General features: G+C 34.4%; 6 protein-coding genes across 8 annotated transcripts; 3 read left to right on the top strand and 3 right to left on the bottom strand.

The window, feature by feature from the left end:
* Window positions 1-1,032: 1,032 nt before the first annotated feature.
* Window positions 1,033-1,612, top strand: LOC108213617 (uncharacterized). Its single transcript, XM_017385425.2, has one exon. The coding sequence runs from the start codon at window positions 1,157-1,159 to the stop codon at window positions 1,376-1,378; it is 222 nt and encodes a 73-aa protein (XP_017240914.1). The 5' UTR covers window positions 1,033-1,156; the 3' UTR covers window positions 1,379-1,612.
* Window positions 1,613-3,101: 1,489 nt separating this feature from the next.
* On the bottom strand, window positions 3,102-5,346 carry LOC108213322 (uncharacterized). Its single transcript, XM_017385103.2, has 3 exons — window positions 4,987-5,346; window positions 4,832-4,907; window positions 3,102-4,674 (listed from the first exon to the last, which is right to left on the bottom strand). The coding sequence occupies exons 1-3, from the start codon at window positions 5,026-5,028 to the stop codon at window positions 3,995-3,997; spliced, it is 798 nt and encodes a 265-aa protein (XP_017240592.1). The 5' UTR covers window positions 5,029-5,346; the 3' UTR covers window positions 3,102-3,994.
* Window positions 5,347-5,765: 419 nt separating this feature from the next.
* On the bottom strand, window positions 5,766-8,248 carry LOC108211610 (E3 ubiquitin-protein ligase SINA-like 10). Of its 3 annotated transcripts, none has more exons than XM_017383248.2 (3): window positions 8,066-8,248; window positions 7,787-7,959; window positions 5,766-6,627 (listed from the first exon to the last, which is right to left on the bottom strand). In XM_017383248.2, the coding sequence occupies exons 1-3, from the start codon at window positions 8,169-8,171 to the stop codon at window positions 5,980-5,982; spliced, it is 927 nt and encodes a 308-aa protein (XP_017238737.1). In that variant the 5' UTR covers window positions 8,172-8,248; the 3' UTR covers window positions 5,766-5,979. The 3 variants fall into 3 exon arrangements, with proteins under 3 accessions (XP_017238737.1, XP_017238738.2, XP_017238736.1); XM_017383249.2 differs by having other exon boundaries at window positions 7,787-7,963; window positions 8,066-8,197; XM_017383247.2 differs by having other exon boundaries at window positions 7,787-8,215.
* Window positions 8,249-9,551: 1,303 nt separating this feature from the next.
* Window positions 9,552-12,447, bottom strand: LOC108210898 (uncharacterized). Its single transcript, XM_017382357.2, has 4 exons — window positions 12,201-12,447; window positions 11,688-12,052; window positions 11,312-11,354; window positions 9,552-10,366 (listed from the first exon to the last, which is right to left on the bottom strand). The coding sequence occupies exons 1-4, from the start codon at window positions 12,322-12,324 to the stop codon at window positions 9,897-9,899; spliced, it is 1,002 nt and encodes a 333-aa protein (XP_017237846.1). The 5' UTR covers window positions 12,325-12,447; the 3' UTR covers window positions 9,552-9,896.
* A 3,086-nt stretch (window positions 12,448-15,533) lies between these two features.
* Window positions 15,534-17,075, top strand: LOC108211292 (uncharacterized). The gene is made up of 2 exons (XM_017382849.2): window positions 15,534-15,920; window positions 16,741-17,075. Exons 1-2 carry the CDS (start codon window positions 15,653-15,655, stop codon window positions 16,893-16,895), a joined length of 423 nt encoding a protein of 140 aa, XP_017238338.1. The 5' UTR covers window positions 15,534-15,652; the 3' UTR covers window positions 16,896-17,075.
* A 1,879-nt stretch (window positions 17,076-18,954) lies between these two features.
* On the top strand, window positions 18,955-19,413 carry LOC108212500 (uncharacterized). Its single transcript, XM_017384222.1, has one exon. It carries the CDS (start codon window positions 18,955-18,957, stop codon window positions 19,411-19,413), a length of 459 nt encoding a protein of 152 aa, XP_017239711.1.
* The last annotated feature ends 1,881 nt before the right edge of the window (window positions 19,414-21,294 follow it).

Raw genomic sequence — 21,294 nt, 5'->3', positions numbered from 1 at the left:
AATTGAGCCAACAAGATGTTGGTGTGGTGTTGATAGAGCTCCTGTACCCTTTGCGGGAGGTCGGGAGTTCGACTCCCCATATGTGCGTGTAATCAATTAGAAAAAAGGAAAAAAGAAAACTATAAATTGGACTCATCTAGTGATCACTACTAGTGCTCTAACACGCACTAACAAGTAACAACTGGGTCAGTTGCAGGCTTGCAGCTTGCAGAAGCACAAAGACACTAGTGCTTCTTTGATATTCAGGGTCGATTTTAAAATTCTTGTCTTTTTATTTTCCGGTGTCTGATGAAGTAGTTTCATGTTGTAGCTTAATATTTATGTTCATATGCAAAAGATAGTAGTTTGTTGGGGAATAGTTTGCGGCAAGAGAGCAGTAAGATACTGTAGTATTTTTTGAGAGCAAGTGCATGTGCTCTAAGAATTGTAATACTGCAGAAGGTACACTTGTAAACTTGTTGAGTTGTGAGCTGCAGACATGCGGTGTATATTAAATTTATTATTTTATAATAAAAAATTGTATTCTTATTTTGGTTGATGAATATTGTAATATAAATTTCACGTATTTTAAATGAAGAAAGAATTCAATATTTATTTTTGTGTATACGGTTTTATAACCGATACTGAACTAATTGTAACCGAGAAATAAAAAAGAACTAAACTGAACCGTAACCGATCCAACGGTTTCGATTTTTAATTTTAAAAATTGAAGCTATGCGGTTTTAGTTTCAGTTTTACCATAAAACCGCATCGATCCGGCAACCACTTTCCTCTAAAGGATATGAAGTCAGAAGAATCCATTACGTGCCAGCCTCTGTATTGCACCACGTAGAATTGCCACAACCCGGATATTGCAACACGTATCATCTCGCTTTGTTAAGAAATGTAAAATTCGCAGCTCCCCATGCCCGTGACCAAACCTCACAAGTCTCGTAGCCTATAGGATAATAATGGATAATAAATAAATAATATAAACACGTATGAGTCACCAAATTCAATTCCACTATAAATACAGCACAAGCTTTCCCTTATTTCTCAAAATATTCGAGAGCTTTTACAATCTACTAAACTCTGTCTTTCATTACAACTCAAACTCTTGTCTGAACAAAGAGCTAAACTTTCAACTTTTATACACAAACTTATATAGCAAGGTAGAATGGGGTTTCCAATATGCGTGCAGTGTGGAACAGGAAGCAACCCATGCCGGTGCAAGGTAGTGGGTCCGACGGTAGGTTTTCTGGCAATGGCGGCGGCGGCGGTGGTGGAATGGCCGGTGGGAGCGGTGGTGTACATATTCAAGCACGTCAAGGGCAGGCGCATAATGGCGCATCCGGCCACCGTGGTGTATCCCAAGGTCAACAAAGCGATTCCTATTTAGCTCATCCCACCGCTCCATATTACTATGCTTTGAGTCTCGCTTTGTTATAAGTTATATAGCTATTACAATTGTTCTCATGTCTAACAAGATTTATGGCTATATATATGCTTGTCTTTAAATAATGCCTTCCTTTCTAGTACTCTTCTTCTTGTAACTTTGTGCTTTAGTTTGTCACACTTGCATCTGTGTAATGCTACATGTATTTCAATAAAATTGCCCTTATACCTGTAATAATATTTACGTATCAAATCGTCTTCTAAACAGCTCAATCACGTTTGATGTATTTTTTTCCTTCCAAAATTTATCTAAAAATTAAGTTTCTAAATCTAAAAATGTTAAATATATATCAAAAAAAAATATTCTAAAAAATATCATATAAATGAGAATTTTGCCCACAAATAAGCATTGTGTTAGCAAATAACTTGCAGACCTCGCAGAAGTATAGCCTTCTATGTCTTTTTGAATTGTTTAGAACATTTCTTAGAAACTATGCGCAAGTAATCTTTCCACAAAATTATCAGAGTATCCAGAGACTAAGGGGCTGGTATTGTATCATGACTTTTAATGACAAATTTTGGGAGGATGACTTTGATGGATTTTATAGACTTTTAATGACTCTCGTTGACTTCTTAAAGATTCCAAAAACAATTCATGACTCCCGAGACAATGACTTTTAAAAACTTTAACAGACTTTTTTTTACAAATTCATGACTTTGAAATACTTTAATAGACTTTTTTTAAAATCATAAATAGCCTATCTGAAACCCTCTCGATCTTCTGCTATACCTCTCGATCTTCTGCTATACCCAAGTTGGGTGTATGTTCACAAATCTGGCGACTACAAAATTGAGTACAAGGTATTATTGCTGTATTATATATACAATAATACTGTAATACTGTTTACTGAATCATATTTACAAACATAAATGTTAATTGTGACCTTGTATCAGATTTTTGTATTCACTTTTGATACCATAAATTTACGGATTTTAGGGTATTTTAGCGCCCATTTTTCTGTGCATATTGATACATATATGTGTATATGCAGAAAAAATAAAACACAAGTAACGTATACATATTATTATTAGCTGAAGCAAGTAGATCTATATATATCTAAAAACACATAATGATAATAGAGAATCATAATTGAGAAGAAAAGGAACCTTTTTTACAGAGGATGAATTGGGGAGACTTTTCGCAGAGGTTGAACCCTAGGTTGGAGCGACCGGTTAATTGAGGGAAGAAAAAGTCATATCAAATCTTTTCAAGAATGGCCTGACAATTTTCTGAAAAAATATATGCAATTTTCTATAGAAAGTCATTAAAAGTCTATCAATTATATTTTTCCACCGAAGTCATTGATATATTGAATAACAACTGACTTTTAATAACTCTTTAAAAGTTGTAATTCAATACCTCAAACTTTGAAAGACTTTTTAAAAATCCTGATACAATACCTCTTTACTTTTAAGGAGTATTTAAAAGTCTTAATTGAATACACCAAGATTTTAAAAGTCATTAAAAGTCATTAAAAATCATGATACAATACCAGCCCCTAATGTTGCAAGTATTTTGTAATATCCGTTCTTTGTCCGGGTTTTTTCCGTTCCGAAGTCAATTTTGTTAATTATTCGATATTCGATCGCAAAAAAAAAAAAAAAAAAAGTGATCCTATAACATATTGAAAAATAAGCAACAGAAAAACTTCGTAAAGAAGTAGTGAACGATAAAAATATTGTAACTGAAGTATAAACAAATCACATTTTAGAAGTATACTGAGTTTAAAAAGAAACAAATATCATACTTGACTAGGACTCTGGAGTTTGGCCACTTGCAATTCAGTCCAAGTCGGTCAACGGACTTGTAATGTAAAAGTTGAACATTTGATCAAATTATCAACTTGTAACAAGGACTCAACCAAAGTCTTTCATGCACAGACTTCAATTCTTACCTCAAAACCCTCATCACCTTCTTCGTAATATCAGTTATGTCCATCTTTTCAATTGCAAGGATCTTATGTGGTTCACACAAATTCAGACAGCACAAGCAGAAGAAAATTGCTAGGGTGGGAAGAGGTGACCAGAAGAAGCTCATGACCAAGCTGCAGAGTAATATCAATAGTAAAGCTCTGATCATGGCGAAGATGATTTCTTGGAGAAAAGTTCAAGATCACGACGAAGACTACAGTGGAACTGATGACGATGAAGACGCGCTGTGGAAGAGAACGATCATCATGGGAGAACGATGTAAGCCTCTTGAATTTTCTGGGAAGATTATGGATGATTCTTATGGCCATCCAGTAGCTTAAGATAGCGGTAACTTGTAAACCTCTGCTTGCTTCCTTATCTTCAGTAAAAAAGTTGTTTTTGGGTAATATGTTTCCTAGAGACCATATTCAAGCGAATGGTATTGTGAGTTGACTGTTGAGCATGAGCTTTAAGCAATGTTCCAAAGATAAACTACCCCACTTGAATAATTATAATAAAAATGAGAATTTCAGCTCTAGTGTAATGTATTATGATGCATAATCTTAATTCTGTCTATGATATGATGTATTAGTCTTAATCTCAATGTAATCTAGACGATGTCTCTGCTTTTCCCCCCCCCCATATTTTTCTAGTAATTATTATAAGACGGAGAAGGGAAGAAGCCATCCCCAGTCTGAGGTCGAAACATGTAGCTGCCATCATTCAACATCGTGTTTGTGTTCCTCCAATCTGCCGCGTTCATCATCATCGGAGATGAATAATAATTATATGGATATCCAAGTGTGTTGGGCACCATCATCACAGATGGATTATAATTTGATCCATAACTTAGCGGAACTCCACTGTACAAGTTATGAAGCCCTCCGATTTCATTCCCTTCGGATACAGCAAAACGACCGGCCATATCTGTAGTCAAGCTATTATTTCTATTAGCTGCTGCCAACATCTGTTCATCCCATCCCAACAGCAGCTGATTCTCTCCACCTTGTCTTTCATTCATGTTCACCTCAATTTCCATGCTCTGCCGTTGATTAAGAAAGCTCTGATCAGAGTTCCTCGGGGGTTCAGCTCGTGTCCTGTAATTAGGGCCCCTGAGATCCTGGATTAAACTCTGGATCATCCGGCTTTGGGGGGTGTTTCTGTAATTGGGATCGTCAACTGCAAGTGTTTCTTCAGGGTTAGGGATCGACGACCACAGCTCTGCATATTTCCCAGATTTGGCCAATTTCTTTATTAGTGAACTAGGATCCACAATGCCCGACACAGCCACCTTCTGTTGTTCCAGGTCTATGTTAACTGCATAAACTCCTGAATGCACAATAACTCAATGTGATGATCAATTTCATCACTGTATAGTAAACAAAACATGATAAAAGAAAAATTACAGAATCGCTTATCTGAGAAAGCAAAGTTCATATAAAGTTACTCTTGCAATGGGATGAAAATATAGTATGTTAACAGTTACCATCAATCTTCTTGAGGAGTTTCTTTACTTTCCTTTTGCAACCAAGACAATGAATATGTACCTTAAGAACATGAGTCTGCCACAAACAGCAACTAAATGAAACAGAGACAATATGAACTCCAGGACATTTCTTATCTGCAAAGTATACATATTACCTTAATTTTTATGACATCAACGTTCAACTCGTTCATGGACATGTCTGGTATTGCTTAATTTCCGCTGTTGGAAACGAAACTGCAAGACCTAAGCAGAGGTTTTCCTTCTTTAGTACAGATGTGTATAGAATGGAGTATGTATAGAAGCTCACACGAAAAGGAAGAGGATATCAGAAATGCAAATAAGATGAAATGGCAATAAACATAAGGCAGGTGATTTTGATGAAGAGAGACATGCAGATATGTTTGTCAGGAATAAATAACAAACAACTTCTCGTGACAGGTAAAAGTGAGATTGGTCGTTAATCATCCCATTTCTGTGTCCATTTCCTAATAAGGACAATGTAATGACTGATTTGGTTACTTGTTTAGGGACCTTTGTATTTATTATTACAATATGTTTTAAAAAGTTTTAGTAATAGATGATCTATACAAATCAAAATGCAAATGTTACTTGAAGCAATAGTAACAAAACAAAAATCATATTATCTCATCTTGCAAACCCATCTAAAATTGGCTTATTTTATAAAATCTTTTTATATTCATATTCAACTAAATTTGCTCATAGATAATAGAATTTGTTTGTCAAAAGCTAACTCGTTTTAGGTCTAATGAACTTGCCTCTCTGGTCGAAGAGACTCAATAGGATCAACTTTACTCTTTCACAATAAAGTCCAAGTCAAGCAGCTTAATTTTTCTTATTCATAGAAGATTCATATCAAGTCATTAGTTAAAAGCTCACTCATTTCTGTTCCATAGAGTTGCATGAGTTCTAGATGTGAATGGAGAACAAAACAAATTGCACGAAATTTTTGAATGCAGAAGATAATCCAATCTATAAGTTAATACCGATAACCAAAATTTCAAAATGCAAGCTATTACACTAACTTCACCTATCTTTTCTTGTTTTCACCTTACTGCAAAAAGTGAAAAAGCTAGATCAATTACACATTTTCACATAATTGTACCAGACAACCATTCCTCCCAGGGTTTTCATTGTGCCCCTTTCTGTATGCGAACAAGTAAAAACTGACTCTCAAGAAAATCTGATGGAACCAGAAGAAATTCCCCGTGAGGAACATACTTTGACCATCTCGGCATGCACTCTGTGAAAGACTCTAATTTAATTTTGCTATCCCTTTTCTGTGCGACAAGTTCATATGAAAAACCTTTCTTGACTGAGCTTGGTGAAATACAGGTAATACTAGCCACATTTCCAATACTCTGAACAGCATAGTTAAGAACAAACAGTGTTTTGTCTGTGCTTTCCCGGAGAACTGCATATTCCATTCCATTTGTTACAGGAACAGAAAAAGTGGAGTCATAGCTGAAGGAGATAGCAGAATAAGTATGTGCCCTGTAGGAGTGCATGTACAACTGCTTCGAGGAAGCAACAAAGTCACAGCCAAGGTGAGGGCATGAGCATGGTTCGTGAATGCACATTAGCTCATGCTCATGTTTCTTGTTGTAACTAGTTGTCTTTTTGCACCCATATTTGATGTTCTTACATGAGATTTCGATTGATTCAAGAACATTCTCGATGGCCCGGCATCTGTTGGAGCCGATTGACAAAGAACATGAAGGGCAAACATTCCTAATCTTGCAGCAGCAGTTAGAGCAGGCTATGTGTCCATTGTTACACTACAATGAAATATATATTTAAGCAAAAGGTAAGTGAAAAAACCTGTAATTTATAAAACGGCTCACCTTTTTTAAAATCAGAATAATCAATAATTTACACCAACGATGCTCCATACTGATTATTTCCACAAGGACCGAGTACATTTATTGACCAAATGAACTTCACAAATATATTACTCTAGTCAGCCATCTCAAAAAGTAGGCTAATTTTATTCAGTTCTTTCAAAGAAAATAGTAGTATAAGCACGAAGGTATTTATAGCTTACTGACTATGAAAGTTGATATGACTTATAATTGCACTCTCCCTATTAAATTGAACTTTATTATCGATGTGCCACAAGGCTAACAAATAGGGCAGGAACAGGGATATGTGTGCATATTGGATTTTACAGATATGAAAAATATGGAGACTTGGGTGTCATTGCTTACGAAGGGAATACACGAGCCGGAAATTATGAAATGGGGACTTGGGTGCGGATGTAGGCATATGCAGATTCAGCAAATATGAAAATGTGGGAATTCGGGCGCAGCGGATATGGTATCGCCATATATGAAAATATTAGATGTCATAACTGATTAGCAGGTCATTCGATAGTAAACATAATTTAGAGTTTCATGATGACATCAACATAATATATAGCTTTCAGGATCTCACAATGTGACTGCAAGAAGTCAGAATGCTAATGGTATTAGTAGAATAAGATAGAGGGAACAATAACCAGCACTGCACATGATAGCTTGTGTCAAAGATGTGACCGATGATTACAAACAGCCTTAGGAAAACTGAACCATGTATTCAGAAAATAAAAACCTCTGATGTTTTGCAGGCAATGCCAGTAATATAAATTTTTGCACAAACAAGTCTTTTTATTGTGATAGGTATTGCTCACATTCAACTAGTTACCCTCAGTAAGGATCTCCTACCATCAAAAGTCAATATTAGCACAATCAGTCAAATTTATCAACCAATACCCCTCAATTGGTAAGCAAATTTTCCGGCAATAGGGTTGCTCTCCTGCAATAGACTAACCCATTGAGGAAGAGGCTGACATAGCATACAATTGAGCACGCATACAACCATCAAATTTCCAAAAACATGATATTAAAACTGATTCGCCTAATCCTATATTCAGCCAAACATGGGGGGAGAGAGAGGAACCTGGAAGACAGGGGCAGTGAGGGCTACGAAGCAAATAGGGCAATCCAACACATCCGGGTTTGTTAGGATTACCGGTAAAGAACTAGAACACTCCTCCTGGTCATCATCTTCATCCCCAATTTGCTCCTCCATCTCTTCTTCTTGTTCATCTTCATATTCTTGGTCTTCTTCTTCTACCTCAAGATAGTTATTACCATCATAAGACATGATTTCATCACTAACAACAACATTACTATAATTTAGCAAAAAAAACAACATTACTATTCCTAAACACAATACCACTACTGTAACTATCACTTTCGCCTGAACTTGATCTTGATCTTGACCCTTGGCTATCAACATCATTGTCATCAAGAGAGGCGATGTCATCACTTGTGGGTACCATGCCCGCTGTTGTCCGGGAAACTCAAAATTTTCTCTCTTAGGGTTTTCAAACTATTTTCTACTCCCTCCGTCCCCTTTTACATGTCCGCGTTTCAGTTTTGACCAGTCAAATTGACTATATTTTGACTGAAATTTTATATATATCATATAATTCAAAAAATAATAAAAATTATATCTTTAGAAAGTATATTTAGTGTATTTTAATATGCAACTTTCAGTTTAATTCAAAAAATAATAAAAATTATATCTTTAGAAAGTATATTTAGTGTATTTTAATATGCAACTTTCAGTTTTCAAAAATAATGAAGAGATAATTTGTAATGTTTAATCAAAATTTGGTTAATTTGACTGGTCAAAAATCAAATAGGAACATTTAAAAGGGGACGGAGGGAGTACTATTTATAATTTCAATTGGTCGTCGTCTCGTCTATCAATGTAGGGAAATTTTATATGCTCTTTTATTTTTATTTTATAGACATGTACCGGGGGTATTGGATTCATATTTTGAAACATTTTTTTTTATTCATCCGAAGGTATTCGATTCATGTCCTAGAGTTTTTTACCGAACAAGTTGTTTATGTTATTTTTAATACTTATTTTTACTAATTTCATAATATTTTTAAATTCTTTATTTTATGAATAAGAATTTGACGTAAATAAAATAATATTTTATAGAAATCTCAAAATATAACGGATGGAGTAGTATTAAATAGAACAAACTTCTTATATTACACTATCCTTTCATTTGCTTATTTTACATTTAATCAATTTTCTAATTCATAACAAATAAATTAACTTTTTATATTTAAAAATATTTTACATATTATTTTTATTTTTTAAATGATTTCATCCATTAATTATAAATGAAGAAAAAATATGAAAGACATAACAAATATCTAGTGGGGTGAAAAATGTGTAAGGAGAGATATTAAGCAAACCTAAAATCAAAAATAGATAAAAGATAATCAGTTTAATCGAGAAATAGTTTGAACTTTTGATATTGACGTAATTATATATTTGGTTTGTGATTTCAAAGAACGCATAATTCTATTATAAATTTTTACTAGTATTTTTATATTTATTTAATATTGATTATTTTACCGTCCTCTTTATAGACATTTGTTGGCTAGTATTTTCATATTTATCATTTTACGGTGTTTTGTTGGCTTCGTCCATGGGGTCTCTGCGACTGTCACATGCCCATTTTCCATAAAATTTGTACAACTGATGTGGAATTTGTATGTGAATACAAGAGCCCATTCCAATTAAAACTCATCACATGTCATTATGTACAAAATTTTGTACACAAGTATATGCATCAAGCATTTTTCTTTTCTGGGATATAAAATCAGTAAACAAATGTGATATAACTAACAAGAAGGGAAACGAAACAGCCTTTTGAATATATATGAATAGTTGGAATACAAGTTTTAGTCAAGAAAAAAGGACAGAATCAATAATATAACAAACAATAAAAGGATTAAGAATATATAGGCTGTAATATAGTAATTCCTTTTCACTTCTGCTGCGAAGTTTTGCCTATAAGAATGTACGTTGACCATAAACAAACAGCGGAGCTTGGAATGTCAGCCGTGCTCCACTTGTATACCTGTCCCCAGAGGTTAAATGATGTCCTTGGCATTGCACCATGTGATGGTAACACAAATTACCTTACTGCTAGGTATGACGTATAATGTTCTTGTCATTGCTAAGAACAACAAAAGTATCAGATTGAGGTGACTTCATCACTGCTGCCACCATCACTGCTGCTGCTTCCACTTCCACTCCCACTCTCACTACTGCTTTTACTCCCACTACCGCTACTTCCGCTCTCACTGCTACTCGAACTTGAAGTTTGTGCTGCCCTTCCCTCAGCATTATCTTGTTCCCTGAGAGCTTCTGCAGCATTGGGGCCTTTATCCACATCATCATCACTAACATCTATTTCAGCTATTTCGTCATCTGTGTCATTTTGCTGCGGCATGTTGATGTCAATCCCTGAATGAAATTCCTTCTCAAATACATTTCTTCTATTGGATTCTTCTGCAGCATCTTCATCATCATTGTTAAGTATATCCAATTGTTCATCCAGGTCATCAATCTTGGCATCCGGCGACTTCATATCCGGTGAAGTATTTTGCAAACTCGGACGGGAAGTAGGAGAACCAAATGTCCTTTCAGTCCTAGGTTTAGAATCTAAAGCATAAAGATCAAAGAAAAAGTTTATGACATGTGCCATCGGTAGTCTGAACTTGAATATAGAACTTTCGTTGATGTTAGCAATATGGGTCATTCACATATATTACAGCATTCTACACATGAATGAAAGTAGTAAATCATTATCTATGTTACTATGTTCACATGAATTACCTATGTTCCTACAACATTTATAAGAGGCCACTGTGCAAAAAGAACATAAACTTCGGGTGCTAGGTCAATTCTTTTCATTCCTATAGGACCAAGTAAACTTAAGTGGCTTAACAGCTATACAAAATAGTATACAGCCTATACATTTCCATTTTCTTTGAAGCCACCGGTTAGGGTTGCAAATTTAATTTAGAACTAGAAATATAAATAGCTTAAAGAAATTGTAAATATGAGCATTCTTGACTTTAATCATTCATTAATTCATAATTCCCCTAAACACACAATTAGAAAGTAGTCGGCCCCAAAATACATCACGACTTGAGTTTTTTAAGTACTGTGAAGTGGAATACTGTGATTTTAACAGTGAGGAGTAAAGGTTGTAGCACACCAACTGAACAAGGGGAAGCTTATCTGCGACTCACTGCAAGTATAGAAGAGACGAATCACAAGAAAAGCTTGGAAAGCTATAGCTCATCCTGCTAATTACAACAGCGGAAATACCAAAGGCAAGTCCAGAAGAAATACCAAAGGCAAGTCCTCAACTAAGTGGTAACCAAGATGGACAGATTCTATCAATGCTAACAGAAAAAACTAAATAGCATCTCCATTAAATATTTTTATCTATTAATGCTTTGAACATTGTTTAAAGCAAACACGCATAAACAAGACATTATCTTCTCCTATTATTCCTCACTTGTTTCAATAAGCCTGGATCTGTTAAATGAATAAAAGAATATGTAATTGGTATTCTTTATGACATGATAAAGGATTTACCTAAACTCTTGAAGTCTCCAATTTCAATTCTTTCCACCTCAACCTGCACAAGTTTCAGCATACCAGAGTTAATCATTCAAATCTTTTTAAAATAATAACCAAGTTCTGGCGGTAACATCATATGTATATAAAAAAGTATGATTTCTTCTCTTTATTCTGAAATAGAGACTATAAGGTAGTTTAACAAAAAAAAGAAAAGGAAAACGAATAATTTAACAAGACAGGGTAAGACACAGGTTGAGATTGTTAGGTTGATACTATACAAAAACTTAATGATATATCCGTGTATATCACTCTCTCATAAAGAAATTCACAATTTCACGCTCGATATGTATGTACAGGCATTTTAATTAAATTCATCTAAAAGGATACATACCGACACTGGAAGATTTGTTCCTTTATTAGCTGACTGAAACTTATTCGCCTTGCCAACAGGTGGCGAACTAGCGTCAACAGCATTCATCCCAACAGTATTGGCCCCAGCAACAGAAGCAGCAGATTCGCCACGTGTGCGCACATGCCTCAAACGTTTAACAGCACGATGCAACCTCTCTAACCGAAAAGTCTCCCCATCAAAAAACAACACTGCATCATTATCCTTATATTCCTCACTACTACCTTCAAATGTGACTTTCGGCTTACCCTGCTGATTATTCTGAAATTCAACAGTAACTCTGTTGTCCTTGTTTTTAGTCAATGTTCCTGTCTGGTTCTTATCTATCGACGCTGGCTTAAATTCATCTGCATAACCAAATTACATACATATATATCGGTAATTCCTAAGCAAGTACTTTTCTTCAATTAACAAATATGCTGTGACTCAATTAAGAGCAATAAATAAAGGATCAAATAATATCATTTCAATAGAGAGAGAGAGAGAGAGGCTTACAGCGAAGAGTGCAGAACTTGGAGGAGGGGTGATGATCCTTGAAGGAGGAGCCGAGATTGAGATTATACCAGCGATCGGGGGTGGGAGCAGTGCTGGGTTCGTCTTTGTTGTTGATGTTAGCCATTGATTGATCAATTGATCTTTGGATTAGTTAGGGTTCCAGATATGGATGACCAGACCAAGAGGGGCAGAGGGCAGGGGAATACTATTCACTATCGTTTTTTTTTTTTGAAGAAACTATTTCACTATCGTTTAATAACATTGTCAGAAAATATTAGTACAAACTTAGAAACTATTATACTCTTATCAAATCACTCTAGAATTAATTTTTTTTTTAAGGCAAATCACTCTATAATTTAATCCTAAAATAATTAAAAAGAGACAGGTAAATTATAAAGGCGTCCATCAAAACTGACTCTTTTGAAAAATGTATTATCAAACAATTTTTTTAATAAATTAATTGATTGTTATGAAACATTCTAATTCTTTTTATCTTTTATTAATTACTAATTCATTGTTCTTATGAAAATAACATGTTAATTACTAGCCTTTAGTATTGTAGATTTATTTTGCCGACATACGGATTTTTGGAAACTGGAATTTTGGATTCTTTATTTATTTATCGGTTTTTCTATTGTGTGCCCATGGGCACATGCTAAGCACCAATTTCTATAAAAATGGTGGATTTTAATTGGTTCTCACTCCTTTATAATGATGCCCCCAAATTCACCAACCACACCAATTAAAATCCACCATTCTTATAGAATTTGGTGCTTAGCATGTGCCCATGGGCACACACTAGACAAACTCTTTATTTATTTATTTAAGATAGTCATCGGTTATGAATTCTAATTACGCAGGTGTCTTAAAAAAATACGTTTTAGCTTTTTCTTTGGGAAAATTAATTTTAAAGTCCCTGAACTATAGACACTTTTTTTTCTAGGTCCCTGAACTATAAATGTCAATTCATAAGTAATTCAACTCTTGATTTTTTTTCCTATATGAGTCATTCCGTTAGATCTGGTTTGACGCCATTAGTTCTTTTTTAGTTCACGAGAATCAAAGATAACTTTAAAGGTGATTCCGGAATCCAAAATTTGAATCTTGAGTAATCAAATTGCTCATTTTTCAATCCCCTATCTATCTATACCATCAAAATTTAGTTTGGTAATTTTCGAATTTTGAGTTGAATATTAGTTTTCATTCTAATAGCTTTTATTCGAATTATAATGATGTAGATTGATAGATTGTGTGATTATGAACATGTTCATATAGTTTTCGTGATTTTTAATGTTCAAATTAGCATCGTCGGAAAATTCGAGCTCACTGGATTTGAGCTTTTCCGACCAAGTTCGCCCGAAAAACTAACGACGTCAAACCAGATCTAATGGAAGGACCCAGGTAGGAAAAAATTAAAAGTTGAATTACTTATGAATTGACATTTATAGTTCAGGGACCTAGAAAAAAAAGTGCCTATGTTCAAAGATTTTAGAATTAATTTCCCCTTTTTCTTTTAGCCTCTACATAGTCCCAGTTGTTAGAACCTCATTTGCTAGATTAGTAATTGAGTAATTATTTATTATATAATGTTTTGGTGTTATTTGGGTTAGTTTTCGACTGGTTATTAAATTCTTTTCTTGATTTGTTTTCAATGTTTAGATGCATGTTTTATTCTAGAGATATAATGGTCGATGAGAGTGTAGTCTTTCAGTTACGGTATTCTATATAGATAACACTAAATAATTGGTATTGTATTTTTGCGTTCTTTTATGATTATCTTGAATAATTAATGTTTTAGTGATAAATATTTGATTGTATGCAAATAATTTTATTATTAACCATTTGATTTAGCTTGTCTAGTGATGCACGTATGATTGCAAGGCAGTACATGCCCGATACATTTATTTTTGCGGTGTCAAATACGGTTGTACCGATAACCGTCATGCGGAAAACTGAACCAACTTGAACCTTGCGAGGTTCTCTGAAGATGCACAGAAAATGAAAGGAGAAACTGATGTTCAACTTGTTAGTGCACTGCAAGTTTGGAACCACTCGAATTTCTTATGTAGAAATTATATAATGAACTGCTTGAGTGATTCACTGTATAATGTGTATAGTGTGATAAAGACGTTTAAGATACTATGAGACTCACTTGACAAGAAGCAGAGAACCATACCAGTTAACTTTATAAATGTGCAAAAAGGTTAAATGAAATTAGTAAAATAATTTTTGAATTACTTAACAAAATTTATTTATTAAGTTTCCCATTATTATTTTCATATAAAAAGGATAAAAATATTTGATTTACATAAAAATATATAGATTTATTAGTTGATTCTCTCATATAATCGTGCCAAACAGATACAAAGATAATCAACAATTTATCTTTTCATTTTCGAAACTAAAACAAACGAGTAAAGCAATTTACATCATTCTTTTCCATTCGGCATGTTTCTTGTATTCGGTTCCATTTCTCCACATGAACCAAACTGTCCTTAAGATACCCTCTCCGTCTTTTTTTAATTGTCTATTTTTGACTTTTAACAGTCAAAATGACCATATTTTAAACGAAAATTAAGGACATTTTTTTTATTATTTTAAGAAATAGAAAATTATATTTTAAAATAAATTATATGTATTTTATAATAATATCATTTTTTTAATATTTTTTAATTATATATATATATAATTTAATCAAATTTTAGTCAATTTAATAGTTTTTTTTGTCAGCGTCAATTTAATAGTATTTGAAAGAGGTTTTATATCAAACTGGCCACCCATTACGTCAAAATATCTCACTTGACTCACCCATCTCATCGGGCACTCATTTAAGCCACTGTTAATCAAATATATATCATTTTGCCCACCTCATTATTCATACCTCTTTACTTAATCATTTATCAAAAATTAATCGTTTAACATTTTACTACAAAACCACTTCGAGTACTTTCTTAATTCTCTCTAGTATTTATCAAAATAATTTGGGAATTCTTAAAGCAACATAGCTATGGTTAAAAAATATATAGTCAAAAATATATATATATATATTTATGCGATCACCCTTGCTATGTTATTTTATAAATTCCCAAATTATTTTGATAAATACTAGAGGTAATTATGAAAGTACTCGAAGTGGTTTCGTAATAAGAAAATAAATGGTTAATTTTTAACAAATGATTAAGTAAAGATGTATGAATAGTGATGTGGGTAAAATGATATATATTTGATTTACAGTGGCATAAATGAGTCTCCGGTGAGATGGGTGAGTAAAGTGAGATATTTTGACATAATGAGTGGCGAGTTTGATATAAAACGTATTTGAAAGCGAAAAGTAGACACTGAAAATTCCCGTGAAATACGCAACAATCTGGTTAGTGTTGAACCGGAAACGATCAAGTCCAGCTCAGCTATCTTTTCCCCAAATTTCCCAAATCCAAAACCCTAGAATTAATATGGCGACCCAGCTCTGCATCAATTCACCATTTACACTAAATTCACCTATCAGCTATTGTAGAAGTCCAGTAAAAATTCATCAGTTCCAACCCTTATTTCGATACACCAACAATTCTGATTCGAGGAATTCTAATACGTTGATTTCAATTCGATGCTCGTCAGCTAAGCCAACAGAAGCCCTGAGAACTTGCAAGAACTGCAAAGCCCAGTTTGATCCTTCCCTTAATGACCCCCGTTCTTGCCGTTACCACACTGCTCATTTCGGCGGTATTAAATTTTCTTTTTGTTGACTCGTTTTCTATAATGTATTGTTTATTCGTATGTTGATGATTTATATGACCAGTTTGAAGATTTTGAATTGGGGATATGCGGCGGGTTTAGTTTAGTTTGGTGTATGTTGTGTTTTAGTGAATCGGAATTCATATTAAATTTGTGCATATTATGCTTGAATTAGTGTTGTTGATTGTGCAAATGGCCTGGTCGGATAAATACTCACATTCCCGACTTCCTTTTTTAAACTTGAGATGTGGTATGGACTTGTGTTTCTTGAGGGAAAAAGAAAATATCTGGAGTAATATGTAGGAAACTAGGAAGGAACATACATTGCTTTACTGATGTGATTTGAGTAGGATGGACGTATTTTGAACTCGTATGAGTGTATCGGAAGGGGTGAGAATGATGAACAAAAGTTCCACAATAGTTCATATTAAGATCCGTTCCACTTCATTTCATTCCTGCAAACCAAATGAAATTTCACTGTCAAGAATCTTTCTTTAAAATTTGCTTGTCTTGATCAGAAATCAGATGTTGGATCCACTGACATTTTGTGCAATGTTATTTAATAGTACATGACGCAAAAGTATTCTTTAGCCTTTTTGTTTGTGACTTGTGAATTGTCTTTACGGATTTTTTTTTATATATTAAAACTAGCTGGAAACTTTGGTAGGAAAACTGAATTTCTAGCTCCCTGTGTACGTGGTATTCAACTCAAGAAATTATTGTTTGATGCGTGCACAGTACACATTACACTTATACACAGTCATATGTGATGCTGCTTTGGACCACTTCCGTTGTCCAACATCTACAGGAGAAACAAAGAGAAAGTTTGAAAGTGTACATAGCGGAGGCACAATGAGCACTCCTGATGCAGGTAAAATCTCTCAATACTGGCATTGTTGTGGTTCTGAAGATCCCTTTGATCCCGGCTGCACTGCTGCTCCTCATGCTTCCTATGATGATTGATCTAATTTTCACAACTGTCAAAAAGACTCAAGTTTCGCATCGATTGATTGAGCAGGTCAAGGCTTATCCTCTGGTGATTAACAACTTTACTTGTATATCAGATCTGTATTCGACCCTCTATAAATTATGTTGTATATGGGATTTTGTTTATAGCAAATTACAAGTGCCACTTCCTACCGCTGTTTATTATCTAGTCCATTTAGGATTATCTGGTTGCAATTCCATTTTCAAAAGCTAAATTGATCGTATCTTGTTCGTAGTACTTCCAAAAGTATTTGTAGCAAGTCGTCTGGGATCTACCAATCTCGCATTTGACTAAACTAGATGATGTGGAAGTTGGAACAGCACAAATTTGATTTTTAGTTCAGTTAGATGGTCAGTTGGCGTAAAACTTAATGTTGCTTCTGCTCCAGTAGTTAATTTCTTTTTGCCTGGTCTAGCGCGGTTAAACAGCTTACAATGCCCAGTTGAATCCTTTCTAGTAATGATTATTCAAAGAATGAAACAATTGTATCATCCTCTCCTGCTAATTAATTATTAATCTATCACAAACATTGGAAACTTGGTTATGATCATCATTTTAAAGAAAGTTTAATATGTGACTTCCACCAAACTAAACTTTGTTGGCATTAAGTATATGTTTATGTTGATGATCACACTAAGCAAAGTTACATGTTACTTTAAAGCAACCAAGACAAAACGTACCATCTGATAGTTAACAACTTTTTATTATTACACTCGTCTGGTTTTAAATAACAATATAGTACTCCCTCCGTCCCCTTTTACATGTACATTTTGACTTTTGATCAGTCAAATTGACTTTATTTTGACTGAACTTTACATGTATCAGATAATTGAGAAAAATTATCAAAATCATATCAATAGAAAGTATATTTAGAGTATTTTAATATGCAACTTTCAGATTTTAAAAATAATGAGTAGATAATTTGTAATGTTTAGTCAAAAATTGGTCAATTTGACTCCTCGAAATGCAAAATGGACATGTAAAAGGGGACGGAGGGAGTATCTCCTCTTTTATACTTTCATTCCCGTTTAATATATTCCATATTTAAATGATCATGTATTTTGTAGTTAGTGTATTATTGAAAGAACAAGGCATAAAACACAATCTAAACTAGGGATGATGGGCACGGGGCACTTCGGGGGCGGGGAGTGCTATCCCCGACCCCGATCCCCGAATTCATGATCCCTCCCCGACCCCGCCCCGAACCTCGATCGGGGATTATTTTTCTCCCCGATCCCCGCCCCAAATAGGGAACGGGGATCCCCGCGGGGAGTCGGGAAATTTTATTTTTAATAAAAACATAATAATTTATAATATATAATATACTTTTTAATAAAAAAACAAACTACTAACTCCCAATATACTAATAAAATAATATTATCTTTTAATATTATCTTATATTTCAACATAAAATCATATTACAATTGATTTATAATATAATGACAATTTAATATTATTAAATATATTATATTATAATATATTTATAATCAATCAATAAAAATAAAGATTATATTTAATTTTAATTATATTTTAAAGCTAATCTATTTTAAATAATATATTTAGTATAATATATATACATAAATATATTATTATTTATATATATATATATATATATATATATATATATATATAATCGGGGTCGGGGATCGGGGCGGGGAGACACCAATCCCCGTCCTCCGAATTTTTTATAGAACTTTCCCCGCCCTGCCCCCAAAAAATTCCCCGAATCCCCGACCCGAACGGGGCGGGGATCAGATCGGGATCGAGCGGGGCGGGATGAATGCCCGTCCCTAATCTAAACCGCAGGGTGGCATTATTTTAGTGCATGTTTCTATTATTTAGACGCGTATTACTGCAGTACCTGTTATTATCAACACGCTTCCTCCGCATTACTTCCCGTGTAATCTAAAATTAAATTTAATCATTCTCTACAGAAGCCAACCCCACAATCAACAATCACCGTCGTAATTTATACTAAATTAATTTAGTATATAACTAGATTTGCAGACACAGACATGCAAATTTAGGTATACAATGGAAGCTAAGCTCTTATCTTCATGCATTGCTCATTCCAACCAGACACTATTTCCTGCAGGTGCCTTTACCCGAAGACTGATCACGGCGTCGAAAAAGAAACTATCCGTAAGCTCAATGAGAGAATCTGATAGTCAAGATTATGAAGGTAAGTTGGTAGACGAGAGCCTGATTATTCTTCGAATGCGTATTAAAGAAGCGAAGATAACGGAGAAAAGTAGTAGTCATGGGACTGCAGCACCATCAAATTGGATGGAATGGGAGAGACAGTACTATTGCAAGCATTACCATGAGGATGTGTGTGAAGGGCTTGGATGGTTGCAAATTTATTTGATGAACACAAGGCCTAGTTTGGCTTTAGGTGTTTTTGCACTCGTTGGTTTCAGTGTACCTGTGTCTACTCTCATGATTATATTTAATGTTATGAGATGGCTGTATCATTGTGTTTTTGTTTGTTAACTGCATGTGTTTGATTCGACATAGTAGCTATAAGATGGTTTGGTTTCTCCATGGAAATTTTCAGCATGCAAGATCACTCGTTATATTTGTTGAAATGTGTTCTTTTGTAGAATGAATCACTGTAAGTAGTAAGTTATGTGTGTTGGGCCACATCAGTCTATTATTTAGCACAGGATTAATCGATGGTACGGCAGATCATTAAGTAGGATTTTCCTTTTCCAAGCTCTTGAAACAACGAGGTGTTTCGATTTATAAGCTGGATCAAAAAATGTGTTTCTGCTGCTATGTTCACAGTCTAAATAAACGGAGTTTTAGAGGGTTTCTCCAAAGATAATTCAGGGCTTCGCGAAAGGTGATCCATTGTCGCCATACCTTTTCATCTTGACTATGGAGATTATGACTACATACATTTAATGGTTAATTGCAGAGGAGAGCTTTAAATTCCATTATAACACTGAAGAAATTGGCTTGTCACATTATTATTTGTAGATGACATTCTTTTGTTAGGCAAGAAAGAGGCTCATTCAGGTGTTACTCTCCTAACAGATGTTTTTTTTGAATTCTGCAAGAGCTTCTGGTCTTAGTGTCAACCCCTTTAAGTGTTCAGTTAATTACTACTATGTTCCAATTGGTCAAGCAGCTGCTATTATTAGAGCTACAGGGTTTACTTGGGATGATTTGCCAATAAGATATCTATGACGAACACTCGTCTATGACTACCAACCGCTCATCTTCTGCCATTGCAGCAAGATAAACAGCTGAGCAAATTGTTTTCTTTCGTATGTGGGGCGACTACAACTCGTTGAGACGGTTTTATTAGGTATATATGGATACTCCAAAAAAAATTCACCAAATGCTTGTAAAGTTCTTATGGAGTGGTGTGATTGATATAATATTGCTCATATATATATAGTAGCCTTGGGGTTGTCTCTTTGAACCTAAGGCAGAAGGTGATCTAGTTATTCTTAGCCTGAACAAATGGCACACTCCACTATACTCACAAGCAAGGCACTCAACATGGTCAAGCCAATTAAGGATTCACCATCAGTATTTGGTGTCACGGGATGGCCAGAAAACTGTAAGCACATTTGTTCAGGACAAAGCAACTTGATTTTGTGTAACCAACAAGAGAGATTGGACTTAGAAGTCTTTATGAGGAGTTGACCTAGCTAGTCCATTACTAACAAGCCCAATTGCAGCTAGGCCATTTGAGCCCAATCGAGTTTTATGCTATATTAACAGTGTTCTACAGGAAGGAGAGATGGTCGAAGAATCATTTCTCATTCTCGTCTATTTAAGTTCCTGTATTTTCAATTCAGTACTTTTCGATTTGTTATGTCTGGTGTTTCCTTGTTCAGTTTATTTTGAGCATTTTGTCCTTGTTTTATCAGTTATTAAACTTATACAAAAATATGAGTTTCCATGATTTTCCTCAAGTAATTGATGATTCTTATAGTTCAAGTCCTTATATCGGTTTAGAAGAGTTAACCAGCTCCCAGGTTGGTTACATTTTGTTGGCTGTGCTTGTGTAATATTTCGAAACGACAGTGATCGAGTGCAAGTACTACAAACCAGAAAACTGCTGCTTGCAGTCACTGCAATATGCAAAACATGATGTTGGAAAAAAAAATTTCGCCCCGTGTACTATCAAGACAGTATATTCGCAAAAAACGCCGGATAATTTAATCATAAAATTTTGATATATATAGAAAGTGTTATAGTATCAGCATTTTTAAACGTCCAACGATTTTTTCTATGCTATCATGCTGGACCGGTCATCCGGTCATTAAAAAACCCATGTTCACATTATTTTATTTTATTACAACTAATTAAATACCGTCACTCGTCCAAAACATGTATAGTAGTAACTTGAGATTTTAT

Source organism: Daucus carota, chromosome 3, assembly GCF_001625215.2.
Source record: "Daucus carota subsp. sativus chromosome 3, DH1 v3.0, whole genome shotgun sequence".
Classification (NCBI taxonomy): domain Eukaryota; kingdom Viridiplantae; phylum Streptophyta; class Magnoliopsida; order Apiales; family Apiaceae; genus Daucus; species Daucus carota.
The sequence above is the reverse complement of the archived record's forward strand: the minus strand, read 5'-3'. Positions and strand labels throughout refer to the sequence as shown.